Genomic DNA, 19,912 nt, shown 5'->3' on the forward strand with positions numbered 1-19,912 from the left:
CGGGTCCTCGGGCTCCTGCCGGTTTTCCCTCCAATGTGTCCATCAAAACGAGATGAACATTTCGGCGTTTGTTTCATCTGTCTACGACATTCCTAGCCCCAGTTAGGGCTGTTTTGCTGTGCATAGGGTGGAAGTGAGCCTTGTGGCTCTGAGAGAATATTATGGGATGTTGGGGAGTCAGTTGATACCATGGCAACGTATCCTCTGCTATGCTGAATGACATCACCAGCTGCATGCTTGGAATTCTAATTAGCGTGACACTAGTGTGACTAGAGCTGGAGGGAGTTTTTATCAGGCACCTAATGTAAAGAAATCCTCACAGAGTCCACAATTTTACCCCAATCTGGGTCAAAAATATCATATTTGATAGAAGGGCTTGTGAGGAATCCATTTTTGGCATTTTTAAAGCTGTACGAGTTTTACTTTTTTTCTCTAGAAGCACAAATGCGTCACAAAACAGATGGAAGAGTGCTGAAAATGGATTTTTTATTTATGAGAAACGTCCGAAGTACTTGTCCTGTAGGTCACAATGTTGGCTTAATCTGTGTAAAAATATCATATGGTTGTAGGGAATTTTGTCAGGAATCCAACCATGTAATTTTTAAACCTCTATGACTTGTAGTTTTTTGTCTAGAGGCCCAAATGCGGCACTAGTAGAATGTGTGTTTTGACCTGAAATCTGTTCTCCTCATCTGCTAACATGGAGAAATCCTAAATTGGCCAAAAGCGGTCGGCGGCTTTGAGGGCTCGCCATTCGAAAACCGGGCCAGAAATAACAACTATCTGAACAACTTTTGGAGAGCAGGGTCTAGTCTGTCATGTGATGGTAGTCTCAAACCTGTACCATTTTTGGTTTCAGAGGGTATAATTTCTAAAGAAAGGGTAAAAAAATTTTTTTTTTTTTTTTGGGAGGGAAATAGCCGGCTTCCTGTTGGAGATAGGTCCAGGGTAGCAGCGTATGATTTTTGCGTCTCAATGACACGAACATTTTGATGTTGGTTTCATCTCTCTACGACATTCCTAGCCCGAGCTAGGGCCCTTAGCGTGTGCCTAGGTGGCGCTATTGAGCTTATTATGGGATGTTGGGGGTCATGTTTAGTATCAAACAAAAATTTTCGGCATCCATAATGTGTGTGCCAATTTTGGTGAGTTTTTGAATATGTTAAGAGGACCTAATAAGCGATTTACTGGAGGAGGGAATAATAATAAGAAAAAAGAAACGGACGGAATACAATAGTGCCCTCGGCCTTCGGCCGAGGGCACCTTCTAGCTTGCTAGAAGGTGCCCTCTTCCGTTGGCCGAGGACCCTAATTAAAGCTGCAAGCAGCGTTAGACGGGTCCTCGGGGCTCATGCCGGTTTTGCCCTACTATCATGGTATTGGCCCCACTGTGTCCAACAGAATAAGACGAACATTTTGGTGGTGGTTTCATCTCTCTAGGACACTCCTAGCCCCAGTTAGGGCTATTTTGCTGTGCATAGGTGGAAGTGAGCCTAATGGCTCTGAGAGAATATTATGGGATGTCAGGGAGTCAGTTGATACCATGGCAACATATCCTCTGCTATGCTGAAGAGAAATAGCTAACTTCCTGTCTGGGAAAGGTCAGGGTGTCAGCAAGTAATTTGTTCGTCTTAATGAGATGAACATTTTGATGTTGGTTTGATCTCTCTAGGACATTCCTACTGGCTGCTATGGCTGTTTTAATGTGTCAGAATGTGGACAGAGGGAATATTATGGGATGTTTGGTATTATATTGAAGAGTTTGATGCTTGAAATGTGTGTGCTGATTTTGGTGAGTTTTTGAGCATGTTCAGGGGGTCTAATAAGCACTTTAATGGAGGAGAGAGTCATTGTTTCCTCTGCTGAGTCATGTGACCAGCTGTGTGGAGCTCCTAATCAGTGTGTGACATCATCACAGAAGTGCAGGAGGATGAGATTCCTAAAGGGGACAAACTTCTCATCCTGTAGGCCAGAATGTTGACCTAATCTGTGTAAAAATATGATTTTCTTGAAGAGCGTTTTGTGAGGAATCCAACCATGTCATTTTTAAAGCTGTGCGACTTTTACTTTTTTGTCTAGAGGCCCAACTGCTTCACTGAAGCTCCTCTCCCATCTGTTAACATTGCGTGGTCGGCGACTTTGAGGGCTCGCCATTCGAAAACCGGGCCAGAAACAACAACTTCATGAACAACTTTTGTAGAACAGACTCTGGTCTGTCATGTGAGGCAATTTTCATGGCGGTACCATTTTTGGTTATTGACAAGTTAATGTTTGTAGAAAGGCTAAAAATGCCGAAATCTCTTATTTTGGCGGGCAAATTGCCGGCTTCCTGTTGGAGCTACACGAAAATACCTCCTATATTTTTTGTGCGTCTCAATGAGAGGAACGTTTTGGTGTTGGTTTCATCTCTCTGCGACATTCCTGGCCTGAGATAGGGCCGTTTAAGTGTGTTTTTTGGGTTTTTTGGCTCTATGGAGATTATTATGGGATGTCGGGGGTCATGTTTGGTATTAACTCGCAATTTTTCGCAATTCTGGGATGCGTGCCAATTTTGGTGAGTTTTTGAATATGTTTAGGGGGTCTAATTTGCGATCAAAGACGGTGCGGAATAATAATAAGAAAAAAGAAACGCAGCAGGAACAATAGTGTCCTCCGCCTTCGGCGGAGGACACCTTCTAGCCCTGCTAGAAGGTGCCCTCTGCTCAGGCCGAGGACCCTAAAAAAAAGAAACGGACGAAATACAATAGTGCCCTCGGCCTTCGGCCGAGGGCACCTTCTAGCTTGCTAGAAGGTGCCCTCTTCCGTTGGCCGAGGACCCTAATTAAAGCTGCAAGCAGCATTAGACGGGTCCTCGGGCTCCTGCCGGTTTTCCCTCCAATGTGTCCATCAAAATAAGAGGAACATTTCGGTGTTTGTTTCATCTCTCTACGACATTCCTAGCCCCAGTTAGGGCTGTTTTGGTGTGCATAGGGTGAAAGTGAGCCTGATGGCTCTGAGAGAATATTATGGGATGTCTGGGAGTCAGTTGATACCATGGCAACGTATCCTCTGCTGTGCTGAATGACATCACCTGCTGCATGCTTGGAACTCTAATTAGCGTGACAGAACCCCAAACAGAGTGGCGACTGAGAGTTGATCAGGCATGTAATGTAAAGAAATCCTCACAGAGTCCACAATTTTACCCCAATCTGTGTCAAAAATATCATATTTGATAGTAGAGCTTGTGAGGAATCCATTTTTGGCATTTTTAAAGCTGTACGAGTTATACTTTTTTGTCTAGAAGCCCAAATGCGTCACAAAAACGCTGGAAAAGCGGTGGAAAAGTGCTAGAAATGGATTTTTTACTTTAGAGAAATGGCCGAACTACTTGTCCTGTAGGCCACAATGTTGGCTTAATGTGTGTAAAAATATCATATGGTTGTAGACAATTTTGTCAGGAATCCAACAATGTCATTTTTAAAGCTCTATGACTTTTAGTTTTTTGTCTAGAGGCCCAAATGCGGCACTAGTAGAATGTGTGTTTTGACCTGAAATCGGTTCTCCTCATCTGCTAACATGGAGAAATCCAAAAACGGCCAAAAGCGGTGGGCGACTTTGAGGGCTCGCCATTCGAAAACCGGGCCCGAAATAACAACTTCCTGAACAACTTTTGGAGAGCAGGGTCTAATCGGTCATGTGATGGTATTTTCAAGCATGTACCATTTTTGGTTTCAGTGGGTTTAATTTTTGCAGAAAGGGTTAAAAAAATTTTTTTTTAATTTTGTGAGGCAAATAGCCGGCTTCCTGTTGGAGATAGGTCCAGGGTAGCAGCGTATGATTTTTGCGTCTCGATGACACGAGCGTTTTGGTGTTGGTTTCATCTCTCTACGACATTCCTAGCCCGAGCTAGGGCCCTTAGCGTGTGCCTAGGTGGCGCTATTGAGCTTATTATGGGATGTCGGGGGACAATTTATTTATTTTATCAAATTTTCGGAGTCACAGAATGTGTGTTCCGATTTTGGTGAGTTTTTGAGCACGTTTAGGGGGTCTAATTAGCGTTCTCGCGTAGGAGGGAACAATAATAAGAAAGAAACGCAGCAGGAACAATAGTGTCCTCCGCCTTCGGCGGAGGACACCTTCTAGCCCTGCTAGAAGGTGCCCTCTGCTCAGGCCGAGGACCCTAAAAAGAAACGGACGGAATACAATAGTGCCCTCGGCCTTCGGCCGAGGGCACCTTCTAGCTTGCTAGAAGGTGCCCTCTTCCGTTGGCCGAGGACCCTAATAACCTACAGTGATGCTGATAATCTCATTTTAAAGTGTGGATTACAATCAGACATATATCTAGAAGGGAGACTTTTTCAAGATCACTTTCAAACTCCTCACAGCCCCTCTAAGTTGACATCTCAAAAACATGATAGCATGCTAACTTTTAAACGCTTCATTGTGCTCAACCCTTAGCTGCTAACTTCGCAGCAGTGGGGCTGACAGAGAAGATCTTAGAGCATAACTGCCTGCTGCGGATGAATAAAACACAAAGTTAGTGAGAGTGAACCGAAACTGTAAAATCTAGAGCGGAAAACCAAAACCATTAGCTGACTGTGGCTATTAACCCTTTAATTACCTCTTCTTTTAACTTTCACGTTTTAAATGCAAGGGATATGAAGTCTATATCCCATCCAAGTAAAAAATAAAAGCCATGATAAATAAAAATATATATTTTTTATGTTATTGAAGCACTAGGACCAGAATCCACAAAATTCAGAAAAAATCAAAATATTTATCATCAGCATTTTTGCTTTCATTTGTTGCAGGAAAGTTACAAAGAAAGCTCACGACTTGGTTTGATTTCACTCTCTGCTTGTTTCAGGAGGCATGATGGGAAATCTGGTACCGATTTTTCTCTTTATAGCAAAAATGTCCGACGTTAACACTTTTAGCCACTATTGTTAAGAACCATCTGGTTTGTAGATGTGTGAGCTTGTTTGTTTCTTACAGCTGGATCTCTGCATATCTAACCCTTTGTCGAAGCGAGTGTGTGCTCGCTTTCACACACATCTGTGCTCACTAAAGGAGAGGATAGAGGAGAGCTGGGTGACATGAAGAGGGCGAAGTTTTACGGCAGACTTCAAAGCTTTCTCCTCTTTCCATACCTTACTTCCTGTGTTTCCTGCTCTTTAACTGACCACAGTATGGCATAAACAAAGTCAGGCTGAGACTATCAACTGATCTATGCAACCTTCATAACAGCGACTGACTGAGACAAACAATCCTTTTTCTTTATTTTTGGTAACAAAGCTTCTTTCTGTCTCCTCTCACTCCCTCGGAGGATCTGTGCAGTCAGCGACTTCCAGGAGGACCTGGGCAGCTCTTTACGACCCGTTTTGACTCCACGGGGTGCTTCGTGTTCAAGGCAAATTATGGTTTACTCCTCTGCTACCCAGTCGTGCTTTAATTAAACACACACATTCATTAAAGGCAGACCCAGGGACAGACTTTCTCTGCGGGCACTGCTGGTCATTAAAGGCTGTTTTACCGCCCAACACTCATTCTTTTTGGACACTTAACGAGCAGATGAAGGGCACGCACAGGGAAGTGACAACTTGTACTAGAGTGAGGAGAAAACACAGGGCGTTAAAGTCTCTACATGTAGTATGAAAAGTACGCCAAAAGAAGATGAAACTCACTTTGTAAGGTAAGTGTCTGTATCTGCCCCAACCCCTCCTCTGCCTGGATGTTGATGTTAAAGTTGTGTTAGGACGTTTCTGAATATTCTGCCTTTAATTGTAGTTACATCTGCCATCACAGAGTGCCTAGTGCGCAAGTGACTTTGCATGTTGATAATAGCCAGTGAAAGAAGCTAATCAGAGCAGCTACATTAGCAGATGTAGCATGACGAAAAAAAAAACACAACCAAAGTGAAATGAAATGCCAAAGAAGTCTCACTTTAAAATGAGATTATCAGCACCGATTTAGGTTATTTCAACATGCTACTTCATAGCTTCCTGATTGGAAGTCAGTCTCTATGACAACACCACTTTAGCTGATGAAGTTTCGATTTCTTTCTGATTTCTGTGATTAATTTTGTAGTGATGGTGGATACTGGAGCCTAACTGTCAGATAGAAAAAGGATAGACGGATAAAACATTTTCCTAAACGAGGGTGAAGCTTGGCTCGACTTTCACTCACTTTCGAGTGAGATAAAGAGCAGCACGAGTTAGCTTTCTGCTAACCAGGTATGTGTCAGATACCTGTGATTAGCTTGTGCTAATATGCTAAGTCAGGTGCACAGCTCTTCAGACTCTCCCATGTAGAAATGTGATGCTACAGGTGGTTGCTGGGTTAGCAAGTGTGTTCACCAAGCAGCAACCACTGATCTAAGAATTTCAGACACTGCTGACGTTAGCGTTAGCTCTGCTTGGTAGATGACTGACAGGACAGGATTCACTAACGTTACACATTATAGACACATCTCACAGCACCTGGCTGTCAGTAGAGCTACATATGGACGGCTACTAAACTACGGTACAAACTGACAGTTAGCTTGTTGTCACACTAGCCTACAGATGCATTGTAGCACCGATAGCTGCCGATAGCACTACATAACTGTACTAACAAATACCTCACCTTATCCTGATGTATCTGGTAAAAAATTGACTTGAACAAAGAAAATTTGTTCCAAAAACAAACACACGCCTGGTTAAATATGCTAAATTCTGCTGTTTCTCCACTTGAGGCTAGCTTCTGGTTCAAAAACGTCTCCCGTCTGAATCGCTAATTCTGCTCTCAGCACCAATGTATAGGGGTGATTTTTTTTTTCTAACTCGGTAGATTGGAGGATGAGAAGATTGTGAGCTCGTACAATCAGAGACACAGCTCAGCTCACGTGACTGACGGACACCCTATAGCTGTACTCGAAACCCCCGTCACTACTTCCAATATGGCCACGATAGCCTATTAGCTCAAAAAAATTAAAAATTAAAAAATCAGTTTCAGTAACAGACAGGTGACATCAGGGAGACTAGGTCTGTTAATTTTACAGTACATGATGTCGACATGGTCAGAGTCTGCAGGTGTGTGCTGCCGCTGGCACTGAGCCAAGGGGGAGGAGCCTAGTTTGAATGTTGTGAACAAGTAACAAAAATTACCATGTCTCACCAAAAGCAGCACCTTAAAAATTATACAGTTATTGAATATTTTGAACATTTGTTTTTTTTATTTTTTTCCGTCAAATGTCTAAGAAGGATGGATCTTCATACCTGGCTCTTTGACGACAAACAGTATGGACTTCCCACTGGTGTCCTCGTAGTACTGGAACCGCTCCAGGCAGTCATCCTCATCCTTGTAGGTGCAGTTCACAGCGTTTGTATCATGAAGCACTACACGAGAAACGGTACATTAGTTAGCCAAATGGTTTGTTTCAGGATGTCGAGGTTTGTTCAGGCGGAGCTCACCGATCTCATCCACAAGCACAATTTCATCCTTGCAGATCAGAGAGCAGGTGTTATCCTCGAACAGCTTCCCTCGCTTGAAGTGCTTACACTCCACACACTCCCTTCAAAAAGAAAAACACACGTTAGGTATGTGATGAATAGGTGTGTGGTGAAAAAAGGTGAGTGAGCTCACTTCTTCATGGTGCAGGCATCAGGACAGGTGGGGCACTTGTCACACGTGGCCCCGTAGGCCCCAGGTTGTGTGCACTCACAGGCTCCACACACACACTGGCCCCTCCCACTGCACAGCAGACCCAAGTTGGACATGCAGGTGTCGGTGCGCCTGGAGCAGTTGCAGTTCTCCCCCTGCCAGTCCGGTGCACACTGGCAGAAGCCACAGTTGCAGACGCCATGGCCTGGAAGAGGAAAAAAAACAGAAATATTAAAAAAAAATCACATTTCAACGACTTATTTCTGCACAACATGAGTTTATCATAACAAAACCTCAGATATCTGTGAGCATTAAAGGTTTGTCAGATCTGCTCTGACGCTGTTTACTGGTTAGACGGTCTCTGCAGAGAGGAAGCAAATAGACGATGAAGACGAGGACAGAGCAGCAAGTGAAATCCTGTGGGGAGGGAGGGTGTGGCAGGAATTGGGAAACAAAGAGAAAGGACAGCTAGTGCTTCACAAGACTGTGATTTAAACTCCTGTGGATTATTTGTTCTGAGGAATATCACTTTGATGCGCTAACATTAGCTAATTTTGTTATTAACAACCATATAAGCAAGTTCGCAGACCCTGGTAATGAGTGATCCTCCCCAAAGAAGCTTAAATGTAGCTTTTAACCCTTTTCAAACCATCTTGAACCATCTCAACAAAAAACCCACATGATGTTTTTAATTTACAAGCTATGTTTTTGACCTTATAACAAATGCATTGAGCAACCCTGAAACAGATTTCCTGAACAAAAATGGGAACTCATCTAGGATTACATAAAAGTCCTATGTTTCATCACAGTTTGTAACGTCAGCACGTTGAGCTGCCACAGCTTGTTAAGTGGTTTCTGAGGTCATTACCACAGGTCTGTGTCACGCTTCTGTGTACTTTCCTGTTGTGATTCAGGGTCAACTTTATTAAAGGGGACATATCATGCTTGTTTCTCCTTTTCACTATGCCAGACTAGGGTGCCTGTAAAGCATTTCTGCCCTCAGTACAAGTCATTTAGTTCCTTCATTGCCCCACAATAGCGTTCTCAATATCCTCATTTTAGGCCATTCTGAAGATCTCGTTGAAACGCTCCGTTTGGAGAATGACCTCCAGTAACCTCGCAACGTCACAGCCCTTTGTGCTCTGATTGGTCAGTTCTATCAGAGGGGCGGAGGGGGTAGAGCCAGGGGGCGGTTTTTGCAGCATGGCAGTATTTACAAAATCGCCATATTGGATGGGGCAGACCGAGCGAGTTTGCTGTTTGCCAAAACTTCACCGTAAGGCATTGATAGCACTAATAAAATGGCAGAGTGTAGGATACGTCCTTTTGTATTGGATCCCAAGTCAGACCCGGACGGTTCTGCAGCTCAGGAGGAAGAAAATCCACCTGGACACAGATCATCTCAGGACGCTTCAGTGTGGTGAGTCAAAGCGGTACTGTAACATGTATAGTTTATACGTGGAAATATAGGCAGACTTCACCAATAAACTATTTCTATAACAGGGCTCCATCCTGCTCCTTCACTTTTCTCTGTCTGTTTTATCCATCATGCTGAAAGTGTAGTCTAAAGATCGCCTCTACCGTCAGTTCCTCACTATGTTATTACCGCAGCATTATTGTGGTCCAGGTTCACAGTGCATGTCAGAACAAGCATGCAAATATCACAGTCTCACAAGTATTACCACGTCTGCTAAAACTACAGTGTTTTAACTGCTAATTCACCATGTAAAGCCGAGCTGCTCAGCAGAGCAGAGTCCCTGCATCCAGCACTCAGTCAGTCGGCTCTTGGTGGGTGTTTCCCTCGGTGGCGGTTGTGTGACTAACTGACATCACAGAGGAGGAGCTGCTTTATCAGATTACTCCAATAAAAAGAAAGGATCCTCGTGTCGTCACGAAGGTCGAAATCTCGCGGCCAAATGTCAATGACCTATTTTCAGAGGCATCAAATCTCGTTGTAGGAAATCAGAAAAAATACAATATCTCATTTTTTGAAAATTCAGGGGGTGTAAGGTCGTGTTTTCAAATTTATTATATTATATGTAAGTATTAAATCAGAGATCAGCATGATATGTCTCCTTTAAGGTTTTACACCTATGATGGAGGAGTATCTGTTACTTTGCTTAAAGAGGCTGTGAGGAGTTGAAAAAGTCTCCCTTCTAGTTATCTGCCTGATCCTTATCCACACTTTAAAATGAGATTATCAGTACTAATTAAGGTTATTTCAATATGCTACTAATATGTAGCTTCCTGATTGACGCCACGTCTGTCTCTATGACAACGCCATGTCGGCTGATGAAGTTTCGATTTCTTTTTGATTTCTGTGATTAATTTTGTAGTGATGGTGGACACTGGAGCCTAACTGTCAGACAGAAAAAGGACAGAAGAGCAGAAGAAAGATAAACAGGAGAGAGATAGAGCACGAGCTAAAGGCTAAAAGGGCTAAACTGTTTGTTCAAACTTGAGAGTCTATCAATAAAATGAAAAGTGAGGTTACGTTAGCTCTGATTGGAAGATGACTGGTAGGACAAAAACAGTTAGCTTGTTGTCACGTTAGCCTACGGATACATGGTAGCACCGGCTGCCGATAGCACTACGTAACTGTACAGATAAATACCTTACTTTATCGTGTTGTATCTGGTAGAAAGTTGACTTAAACAAAGAAAACTTGTTCCAAAACAAACACACACCTGGTTAAAAGTCACATCTTTACAACAGTGAGTGTGAGACTCCACGCCAGAAGGTGGCGCTGCAGTCACATTAAAACAGATGCATGATTCAGTGTGTGTGTGTGTGTGTGTGTGAGGGTAAATTTGCCCACATTTGTTTGTTGCTGATCCATTTAGCGTCTCTGTGTGATGTGTGTATGAGCACGCCAATAAAAAAATGACAAAGCAAAAAACAATGTGGCTCACAATCCACACAATCCACAACACGGTGTAAACAATAAGACAGGAAGCTGCCTCTAACCAGGCTGACAGAATAAAAATGGACCGTGACCAAACTATCATCCCACTCTCCCACAGGGACGCTGCTTTAATTACACCTCACTGCAGAGGACGGATCCAGACTGTGGTCCTGATCCTGAACAAGGTATTTCCAGACTGGAGCAGAACATGTAGAACGTACCCCACTTTACTCCAGCTTGGCCTCTTTTCCCGACCAAAAATGGTTTATTTTTAGACTCATTACACCAGGCAGGCCTGTGTGTAAGCAGAAAGGTATTTCTCATGTTAATCTATGGGCTCTGGGGGATACAGGGAAACATTTCTCTGTGAGGGGAGCCGAGGGGGGAATGAATGATAGATGAGATCTAATGGTGCGGTGAAGCTACGGGCGGGAGCTAAGTATGAGGAACTTGTCATTATGCAATCAACAATGTCTGAGTTAAATCTCGTCTTGATCTGAGTCGGTGGATGGTTTTAAACTGACATGCAAAGTCGTAAAGAGGACATGAGATCCCTGAGGATGCTCAAGAAACAAATCGGAAAGAAAATAAAGACATAAAGAGACAGTTGTTTCCTTTAAGTCACTTTTAAAGACTCGCTTTGATGTGATACCATCTTTTTGTCTTTTATCTTGTTTTTCATCTTTCACCTCTTTAATTTCTATCTTACTTCAATTTTACTGTCTTGTTAACTATTTTTAATTGTTCTCTCTTTCTCATTTTCGTTATTCTACTTTATCATCCTTATTATTATTATTTTATCTTATTATTCTAAAAACACTTCTGATATTGTCTTTTTATATTTGCTGTCCTTTTTTCCACTCTCAACCCCTTTTTATTGCCTTTTCTTCAGATGTTCGATACCAGTACGAGTACTTCCTCTTGAGTACTCACTAATACCACTTTTACTTTTGATACATACACATATACATACTTTTGCTAGGCGCCGCCCTGTTGGCTTTGGCTGCCTTTTGCAGTGGCTCTGTCTTCTTTGTCCGTTACTTGTAATTTTTTCGTCTCTTTTCCGTCATTCTTGCATTTGGAGTGGCTCATTTGTTGGTCATAGACACCAAACTTTTTGTGTCTTCAGTGATATTTTTCTACTTTTTCTCCTGTGTTTGTCTGGAGATCCTACATGTAACCATGGCTGCATTGTTTACATGTGAAATCAGCTGTTAGCAGCCTGTAGCATGTCAATGCTAACTGGTGCTAGGCCGGATGTTTCCCCACAAGGTGAGGAGAAGGAGGTGAGGACGACGTGCTGGTTCTCAGGTGTGAGCTAAGAAGTGACGACATGGACCTGTCTTTCCATCCATCGTTATTGGGAACGTAAGATCTATCTCCAATAAGATGGACGAGCTAGCTGTGCTAACCCAGCAACAGAGGGAATACCAGAAGGCAGAGTAGCATCATGCTATTCACAGACATGGCTAACAGAGAAGCTCAGTCCTGGACCCTGTGGAGGTGGAGGCTGGCTGACAGGACAATGATGGACAAGCTGTCAGCATCGATTTTCTTATGGAGCTTTTTACACTTTCTAAACACTTTCTTACTTTGGTTTTCTTGATTGCTGCTGTGACTTCAATTTCGTTGTACTGGTTGCAATGACAATAAAGTTCTATTCTATTCTAATTCTAAATTTCATTTCACAGTGACAGATCATTTTGAACAAAGACAGCACAGTCACTCTGACGTCCGAAATAAAACCCAAACAACTCTCTCTAAGTTCTCGTTTTACGACAACAAAAGCGCGAAATAAAACTAACAACTGTCAGAATTTTAGTATTTTTTTTTAAAATAAACTGAAGCCCAAAATAAAACAGTTTCACTGTTAACTATCCCTGGTTCATTCATGTTTTCTGAACAGGGCCTGACGCACATTTGCCGTAGTGTCAAACCGCGACAACATAGCGCCAACTACTGGTAAGGAGGACTTACTCCATGTAATTTTTTTTTGCCTTGAGTATCGGCTGCTGGTATTTGCCCAGTTTTTATTATTTATAGACTTGTCTCGGCTGAACAAAACTTTGTTTTAATTCCTTCCTTTGTGATTTTATGTCCTGACTGTTTGTCAAAGCACTTTGTAAACTTCTGTTTTTAAAAAAGCTAAAAAAAATAAAGTTATTATTATCAATATGAAATATTGTTATCAGCTTGGTAGAGTACCTATCCTCCATTTAAAGGTTATGATGAACATCCTGAGGTCAACATCCTGAGTTTTCGTCCTGATGACATACTGTCTCCTTTGAACCACCAGAACAACAAAGGATCACAAAGCTCAGAGTTTAAGCTCTTCAAAATGACCAGAAACAAACTCATCCCTGCTATTTAAAAACCTCAAACCACAGAGGGGGAGACTTTCAGGAAGCTCAAAGCCTGGTCTGACCCAGAAGGACGTCCCCGTGCACGAACACAGCAGAGATCCAGTACAAAAGCTTGGCCTGGCTGATATAAACATACAACCTGAGCTTACATGAACACGCGTGCACACATTGCCGGCCCCACGTGTTTATTGTGAATGGAGCTCATGTCCCGGGCAGAGGGGAGGTTGTTGTTGTAAGTAACTCTTCCCAGATGGAGTGGGTGGCAAGTCAGAGTGGTGAGAGGACCACAAACCCCAGTGGCAAAGAGGCACACATTCCCTGTTCCTGTACCACAGGTCCACACACAATGGGTTCATGGTGACGGGACTATTTTAACATCCTACATCTTTCTGTTGAGTCGATATTTCATAATGTGTGATGGCAACTTTAAAGGGACAGTTTGCTTTTTTTTGTCTAGATCAGGGGGCCTGCCACCGCTCTACTTCACCTCCTACAACATCAACAGCCCACCAACTTTCCATGCACCTGTGGCTAACCTCAAGTTTTACAGCCCTGGGAAGATAACTACATCTACAAAAAGACTCATCTGGAAGAAAATACTGATTTTAATTCTGTGTGGATGGATTCATTTGACTGACAATGTGCCAGGTTATATAAATAATTAATATGCAGCAAAACATTAGCATACAACAAAAAATGATGAGTTGACCGTCATTATCAATCAAATTCGTGTACTTTTTCAATAATTAAGTGGGTTTTGCAAATTTTAAAATTTTCCCTTTTTTTTACATTTTTAGAAATTATTTTTTTTTATTTTATTTATAAAAATTTCTTCCCAAAAATTGGCATTTTATCAATTTTATTTTTTAAAGATTTCTGCAAATTGTAAAAAAAAATAAAATAAAATAAACAATTTTTGGGATTTTTTTTTAAATGTTTGAACATTTTCAAACATTTCAAGTTCTTTGGGGGAAATTTTGCATTTTTTTCAAAACCCCCAAATTCATATTAATTTTTGCAAATTTGTTACATTTCCAGTTTTTTTAAAATTCTAAAAAAAAATGGAACTTAAAAACTTTTTAAAAACTTTTTATCTCTTTTAATATTTTTTTTTCCTTTTTTTGCAAAGTGCTGAAAATTCAAAGTTTTGGGGAAAATTTTGCAAAATTTTTCAATATCAAAATTATTTTAACTTTTGCAAATTTGTTACATTTCAAATTTTTTAAGTCTTTGTAAAATGTTAGAACCTTAAAACGTTTTGGAAATTTTTACAAATTTTTGCAAATGTAAATATTTCGAAATTTCAAAATTTCTTGACATTTTTTCAAATTAATTTAGAATAAAATACTAAGACATCATATGTACAATTTTATTTATAACAACAAACTTTTTGTTTAGTTAATTATTTATTAGATTTTAACTATGTTTATGAATATTATTCACTTTAAAGTTTTTATTGTGAAGCTAAAGTAGATTTTGTTGCTCCTGAATGACTTTAATCCAGGTGAGCTGAGGTAAAATGGCCCCTATGAAAGTAAAGGTTGCAGACCCCTGGTCTAGATGTTGATGTACGGTACCGTACCGTACCGTACCGTACCGTACCGTATTTCTCGTCAGCTCTTACCTGAGCACAGCTCCCCCTTGTAGCGCAGACAGTTGAAGTCGTCACACTCGCACAGCTTCCCCCACACTTTCCCAAAGTCACTGTTGTGGCACACACACTGCCCACACACACAGTCCCCTCGCCCGCTGCAGATGGCAGACTGAAGTCCTCCGGAGCCCGAGGGTCCACTGCAGCGGTCCTGCTCCGAGGGGTTGTAATCCCCCTCTGCACACTCGCAGTGCGGCCCCAGGCGGCCCGGGTGGCACTGGCAGATGCCGCACTCGTAGGTGCCGTTGCCGTGGTTACACTTGGGGCTGTTGGGCTGGGCTTTGCTCTGACATTTGCAGTCACATTCAAAAGTGACGGTGATGGAGAGGGAGTCTTTGAAGCCCACGGGTTTGATGATGAAGGTTTTCTTCTTCTGCTTGGGGCAGCCGCGAGCTCGGGCTTCCACGCTGAAGGAGACCTGGATGGGAGAGGGGAGTGAGACTGTGAAGACTGAAATGTTTGGTGTTTACTCTCTTTAAGGCAAAAAGATCCTTTGTGTTGTTTGTCTTTTTGTGTATCCTCTCAGAGTAAATGATGTAACAAACTACCACACGTTTGGATGTCGTGTAACACTCTCAGCGTTGTCTAATCGCCAGCGGTTGGCGAAGCAGGAAGGTATCAGCGAGGGCAGGCCTCCATGTGTGTTTAGTAAAAGTAATTTTTCATTTGGCATTACACATCAATCTGGTTTACATCCAAAAAGGGGGAAGTTGCCACATGTGGAAAGAAATCCATATATGGTGAAAATAAGAGGAGCTGAGGCAGAGGGAAAGAAATGTGTGGAGGCCAAAAAATGTCACCTGGAGTGAGGAGAGGAGAGGGAAAGGAGCCAAGAAAGCTGTGATAAAGAAAATATGCAAAACAGAAAAAAGAAGATCTCAAAGCCGACACTTTGTTGTGATTAAAGCCGAAGAGGAAAGAGCGTTTTACGTTTCACACTTTAAAGAAGAAGCCGAGAGACAAACTCTTTTCAGTTTCTGCTCGGTGGCACTTTGAGGGAAAATCAGTCTTTAAAGATGTGAATAGCATCAAAAAGGGAAATGGAAAGAGACATGAGCGACTTCACATGATTCTGGTCATCAGCGCCATGGTTTTTGATTTAGAGACAGTTTGTGTCTGAAGTTTAAGTCTAAAAACTTTGAGATGTTTTAGTTTGAGTTAACAAGCTTCTATGGGACGCCGATTTCTCCACATTTAGCTCCAAACATCACCTTTTCTGTAGATTTAGAGAAATATCTGTCAAATATGTATAAATATTGAATGTTTTATCTAGAGGTGAGCGATACTGGGAATTTTGGTATCAATTCGATACCAAGTAAATACAGGGCCAGGATCGCTGATACTAATACTGATACTGATACTTTTTAATATTTAAGGTTGATGTATCATCAAACTGCTGAACTTTAGGAGTTTTGTGATTTTTTTTTCTTTTGATTAAGTTGTTAAAATCTAGGACAGAATTTGGGCAAAGTTTAAAGGTGATTACAAAATTTGGTTGTTCAGAAACAACAGGACAGTAACAACATAAATTTTCCCCTTAACATTGTTTTGTGTTAAATTCTGCTCTTAAGAAAATAAACAGCAAAAAAATATCACTTTAAGGTAAAATTAAAACAAAATCCTTTTTGAGGAACAGAGTTGAAGGCTACAACCCAAAAAGAATAATAAAGTTCTCCCATTATTGTGCTGATTTTTTAATAATAAAGTATAAAGAATTTTTACACCAAAACAAACATAAAAAATTTATATTTAACCAAGCTTGAGCCGTATGATATTCAGAATATTTGTTTCGATTTCGCAGATTTTTTTTTTTTTTTTTTTTTTTTACCTTTACGTTTCAGTTTCATTTTAAATATATTTAAATATTTCTTGGAGATCATTTGTTGTGTTCATAATCTTTACGGTAACACCTATCTTATTATATCTTAATGTATCCTTATTTTCATTTTGTTTGCACCATGTTTTCTTGTTTCCCTGGCGCCGCTAAGCCACGTGATGGTTGCACATCAAAACGCAGGAGGGGAAGGGGGAGCTCCACCCCATTTCATGATACTGCAGCAGTCGGTGCATGCAGGAGAAAAAAATTAAACTAGAGTATCAATCTTTTTACGCTGGTATCATTCGATATCAATACCAACGTTGGTATCGATATTTGGATTGATACAACCACCCCTAGTTTTATCTAAATGTTTATTGTTACATTTAAATGTCCTGATTCTAAATATTTGGCTATGTTTCTAAACATTTAGTTTAGCTTAGCCAAGCAGGATTTTGAGAAAGTCAACCTAGGCCACAGGATCTACCACAGCACCATCATGGCACTTGGTACGTTTTCTTCCTAGAGGCTGATTTAGCCTAATGTGTTGAAACTTAAGGAATTTGCCTGAAAATTTGCTTGAAACTTGAACAATGTCTTAGTAAAAGTAACTTTTCTTTCCTTTACCTTTTTTTAAATTGTTACAAGCAATTCAGAGCTCATTTTTATCTTGAAATAACTTTAAATCAGACATTTTTCTGGACTAATCAGGTGAATGCAAGTGTAAAAGGGCGTTATCTACTAAAAATAAGACAAAACACTTGATAAGAATTCCGTTTTTTGCAGTGCACATGGCGTAAGTGAGACTGACCGTGTCTCCGATCTTCAGACCAGAGCAGGATTTGAGTCCAGGGATGAGCTCCCCGTTCAGACAGGTGGCGTTAAAGGACAAGGACAGCTCCTCAGGGACGTCCTGAAGCTCCAGCTCCACCTTGGAACGGATTTTCTGGAAACAGGGAAGAAGTAAAAACAGCAAAAACACATGAGAGTATGAGCATGTAGATTTATGACGACACACATCGGTGTCAGTGTTTCCTGATTTTAATCTCGTCACAGATTTAACACCTGCTCCGAGCGTTTCCACTCAAACACTCAGTCTGCTCGTTTGGTCCTCTGAGACTGTGGCTCAGCTGTGTGTGTGTGACTCAGACGCTGTGGGTGTGTGTCAGCAAACACATGTCATCTCCTGAAACACTGTCTGCTCCGAGCTCTGTGTGTGTGTGTGTGTGTGTGTGTAACACTTACAGCATAGGCCTTCAGTATGAGCTGAATAACATTCCCCGAGTCGTTGGACAGAATTCCTACGGTGGTGCCAGGAATCAGCTCGCTGTAGTTCTACCAGACACAAAAACATGTTTTCATTATGAGAACGATCAAAACCCTGAAATATTGAGTTTAACTTCAAGTAAGTTACAGATAACGACTTCAAAAAGACTTTAAATTGATAAAAAACTGTAAAAAAAACTCTGATCAGTCAGACACAGGGTTACGAAAATGTCCTTCATATTCAGAGAAGAAAGTAACTCAACTCAACTTTATTTATAAAGCACTTTAAAAACAACCACAGCTGAAACTAAGTGCTGCATGTAAGAGATAGTGCAGGCACAAATAAGCAAATGAATAAAACAAATAAACCATCGAAAACAACTGTTTCATTGGTCTTAAAAACAATTTGAAAGCAAAAAAAATGTAAAAAACAAATAAAAGAACTTTAAAATGGACTGTAAAAGGCCAGGCTTTAAACAATCTGCCAAAGAGCAAAATTAACAGCTACACAAACAACAAGTGAACAAACTGTTACTTCAGTGATAATAAAAGAAATATAATGTTAATATTTAAAGAGGAAGAAGAGGACAAAGAAAATCAGACAGAAGAAGTTTCAATAATGAAGAGGAAAGAAGGGAAGACAAACAGGAACAAGGGAGACAAATACAAACGACTGAAAAGAAGAAAGAGTAAAATAAGAAAGAGAAAACGCAAAAGAGAAGCAGTAAAAATGAAGTAACACATTTCATATTTGAAATGCGGTACCGATGCGCGGTATTAGTACCCAGTGATACCAATTTTCAATTCTTTCGTGTGTTTATGTGGAAAAAAATATTAATATGTTTTTTAATAAAATCTCAAAGTTTTCAAAGTTTAATGGTACAGCCACACCGGATGTGAATTTGCGTCGAGGTTACATACAAAGTCAATTCAAAGACGAGTTTGGACGCCAATTCACCCCAGACAGCGAGTTTGACGCGTTTGGTGCGTTGATGTGTTTGGGCGTCAGACGCCTCTACACTCGAGTTAAAAAAATAAAACTTTCTACGCAAATTTGCCTGAGGCTGTGCCGCGGCAGCCAATCAGAGATAACATTCCCCCACGACGTCACTGATTTGTCGACGTTGGGGGGGAACCACCACCTGCTCCAACTCCAACCCTGCTGAAAGATGGAGGAGAAAATAATAATCTAGATTATGACACACCGCACAGATTATAAAAATAATCTGTGCGGTGTGTCATAATCCAGAGTTATACCATACGACGTGTGTACTCTACAGAGAGCAGAAAAAAAGTCTCTGAGGAGACAGGTTTTGAAGGTAAGTTCTGTAAATATTGGTTCCCAGCTGGATTTGCTGCACGGGTCATCACTGAGTCCGACTGTGTTTTCCTCAGTGGAGTTTTGAGCCTGATAGAGAGGAGGGAGGAGCGGGGCAGGGGCAGAGCCAGGGAAAAGATGGAAGTTCTCTGTGCTCCTCTCTTTCCTCCACCCCTTCATTATCCCCAGGGAGACCTCCGGGAACATGGGTCGGGGGTGGAGGATGAGGTCTCAGGGAACAGCCAGGCAGGGCCAGTGGAGGTGGATTACCAGGGAGAGGCAGCAGGCCTTGATGGTGATCTCCCCGGTTTGTCAAAATAGTCCAGTGTCCAGACTTGGGCGTGACGCGCGTTTAAATTCCCCAACTTACGTCCGGTTTTGCCGTAGCATAACATATCTATTCTTCAATATATAAATTTGCAATGCCGTGTTCATGTCCAGCATGGGAAACCTCCTACTCTTTCACTCCCTCAAAGTCACAAGGATGGGTTCAGGTACCTAAACATGGAACCGTTTGATTTATGTGAATCAGAATTGGGCCGAACGTTTCATCTGAAAATGCTGAAATGCAGCGAAAAAAACATCTGCGTTTACACAGAAACGCTAAGGGACTGAAAATGCTGTAGTAAGCATGCCAGGCCTGTAGGTGGTGCTATAACTGTCTTGTCCAGAATCAGCTTTTGGGAGATCTCCTCTGAAGTAGAGTTGAGCCGATCATGTATTGTGTGTTGGTGAATGCTAAGAGCAGAAGTGGAGCAACAGATGCTCGTTTTGTTAAAGACAGTCACAGATTCAGGAGATTGAGCAGCACAAGCTCAACACGGTTGTTTGGGGCTTACTGTTCACACGGCAACGGTGTCGGCAGCGTTTCAGAAAAATCCCACTCTGGAGGCCGTTTTCAAAAGTTTGTGTTTAGGTCAGGTAACATGCTGTATTAGTGTAAACAAGAGGCTGAAACTCATCAAAACTGTTGT

The 19,912-nt window shown here is 41.5% G+C and overlaps 1 protein-coding gene across 1 annotated transcript in view; it reads right to left on the minus strand.

Annotated features, from left to right (window-relative positions):
* The window catches only part of LOC141785033 (integrin beta-3-like), a 33,640-nt gene that overhangs the window by 6,706 nt on the left and 7,022 nt on the right, over positions 1–19,912 (minus strand). Inside the window, exons 8-13 of the mRNA XM_074663106.1 lie at positions 17,600–17,689; positions 17,166–17,300; positions 14,512–14,956; positions 7,602–7,824; positions 7,430–7,530; positions 7,235–7,354 (exon numbers count right to left, since the gene is read on the minus strand). Coding sequence (XP_074519207.1) covers positions 7,235–7,354; positions 7,430–7,530; positions 7,602–7,824; positions 14,512–14,956; positions 17,166–17,300; positions 17,600–17,689 — 1,114 coding nt within the window. The remainder of the gene's footprint in view (positions 1–7,234; positions 7,355–7,429; positions 7,531–7,601; positions 7,825–14,511; positions 14,957–17,165; positions 17,301–17,599; positions 17,690–19,912) is intronic.

This window comes from Halichoeres trimaculatus, unplaced genomic scaffold (genome assembly GCF_033239565.1).
Source record: "Halichoeres trimaculatus isolate MK-OKI-2021-1 unplaced genomic scaffold, fHalTri1.1 fHalTri1_scaffold_23, whole genome shotgun sequence".
Classification (NCBI taxonomy): Eukaryota; Metazoa; Chordata; class Actinopteri; order Labriformes; family Labridae; genus Halichoeres; species Halichoeres trimaculatus.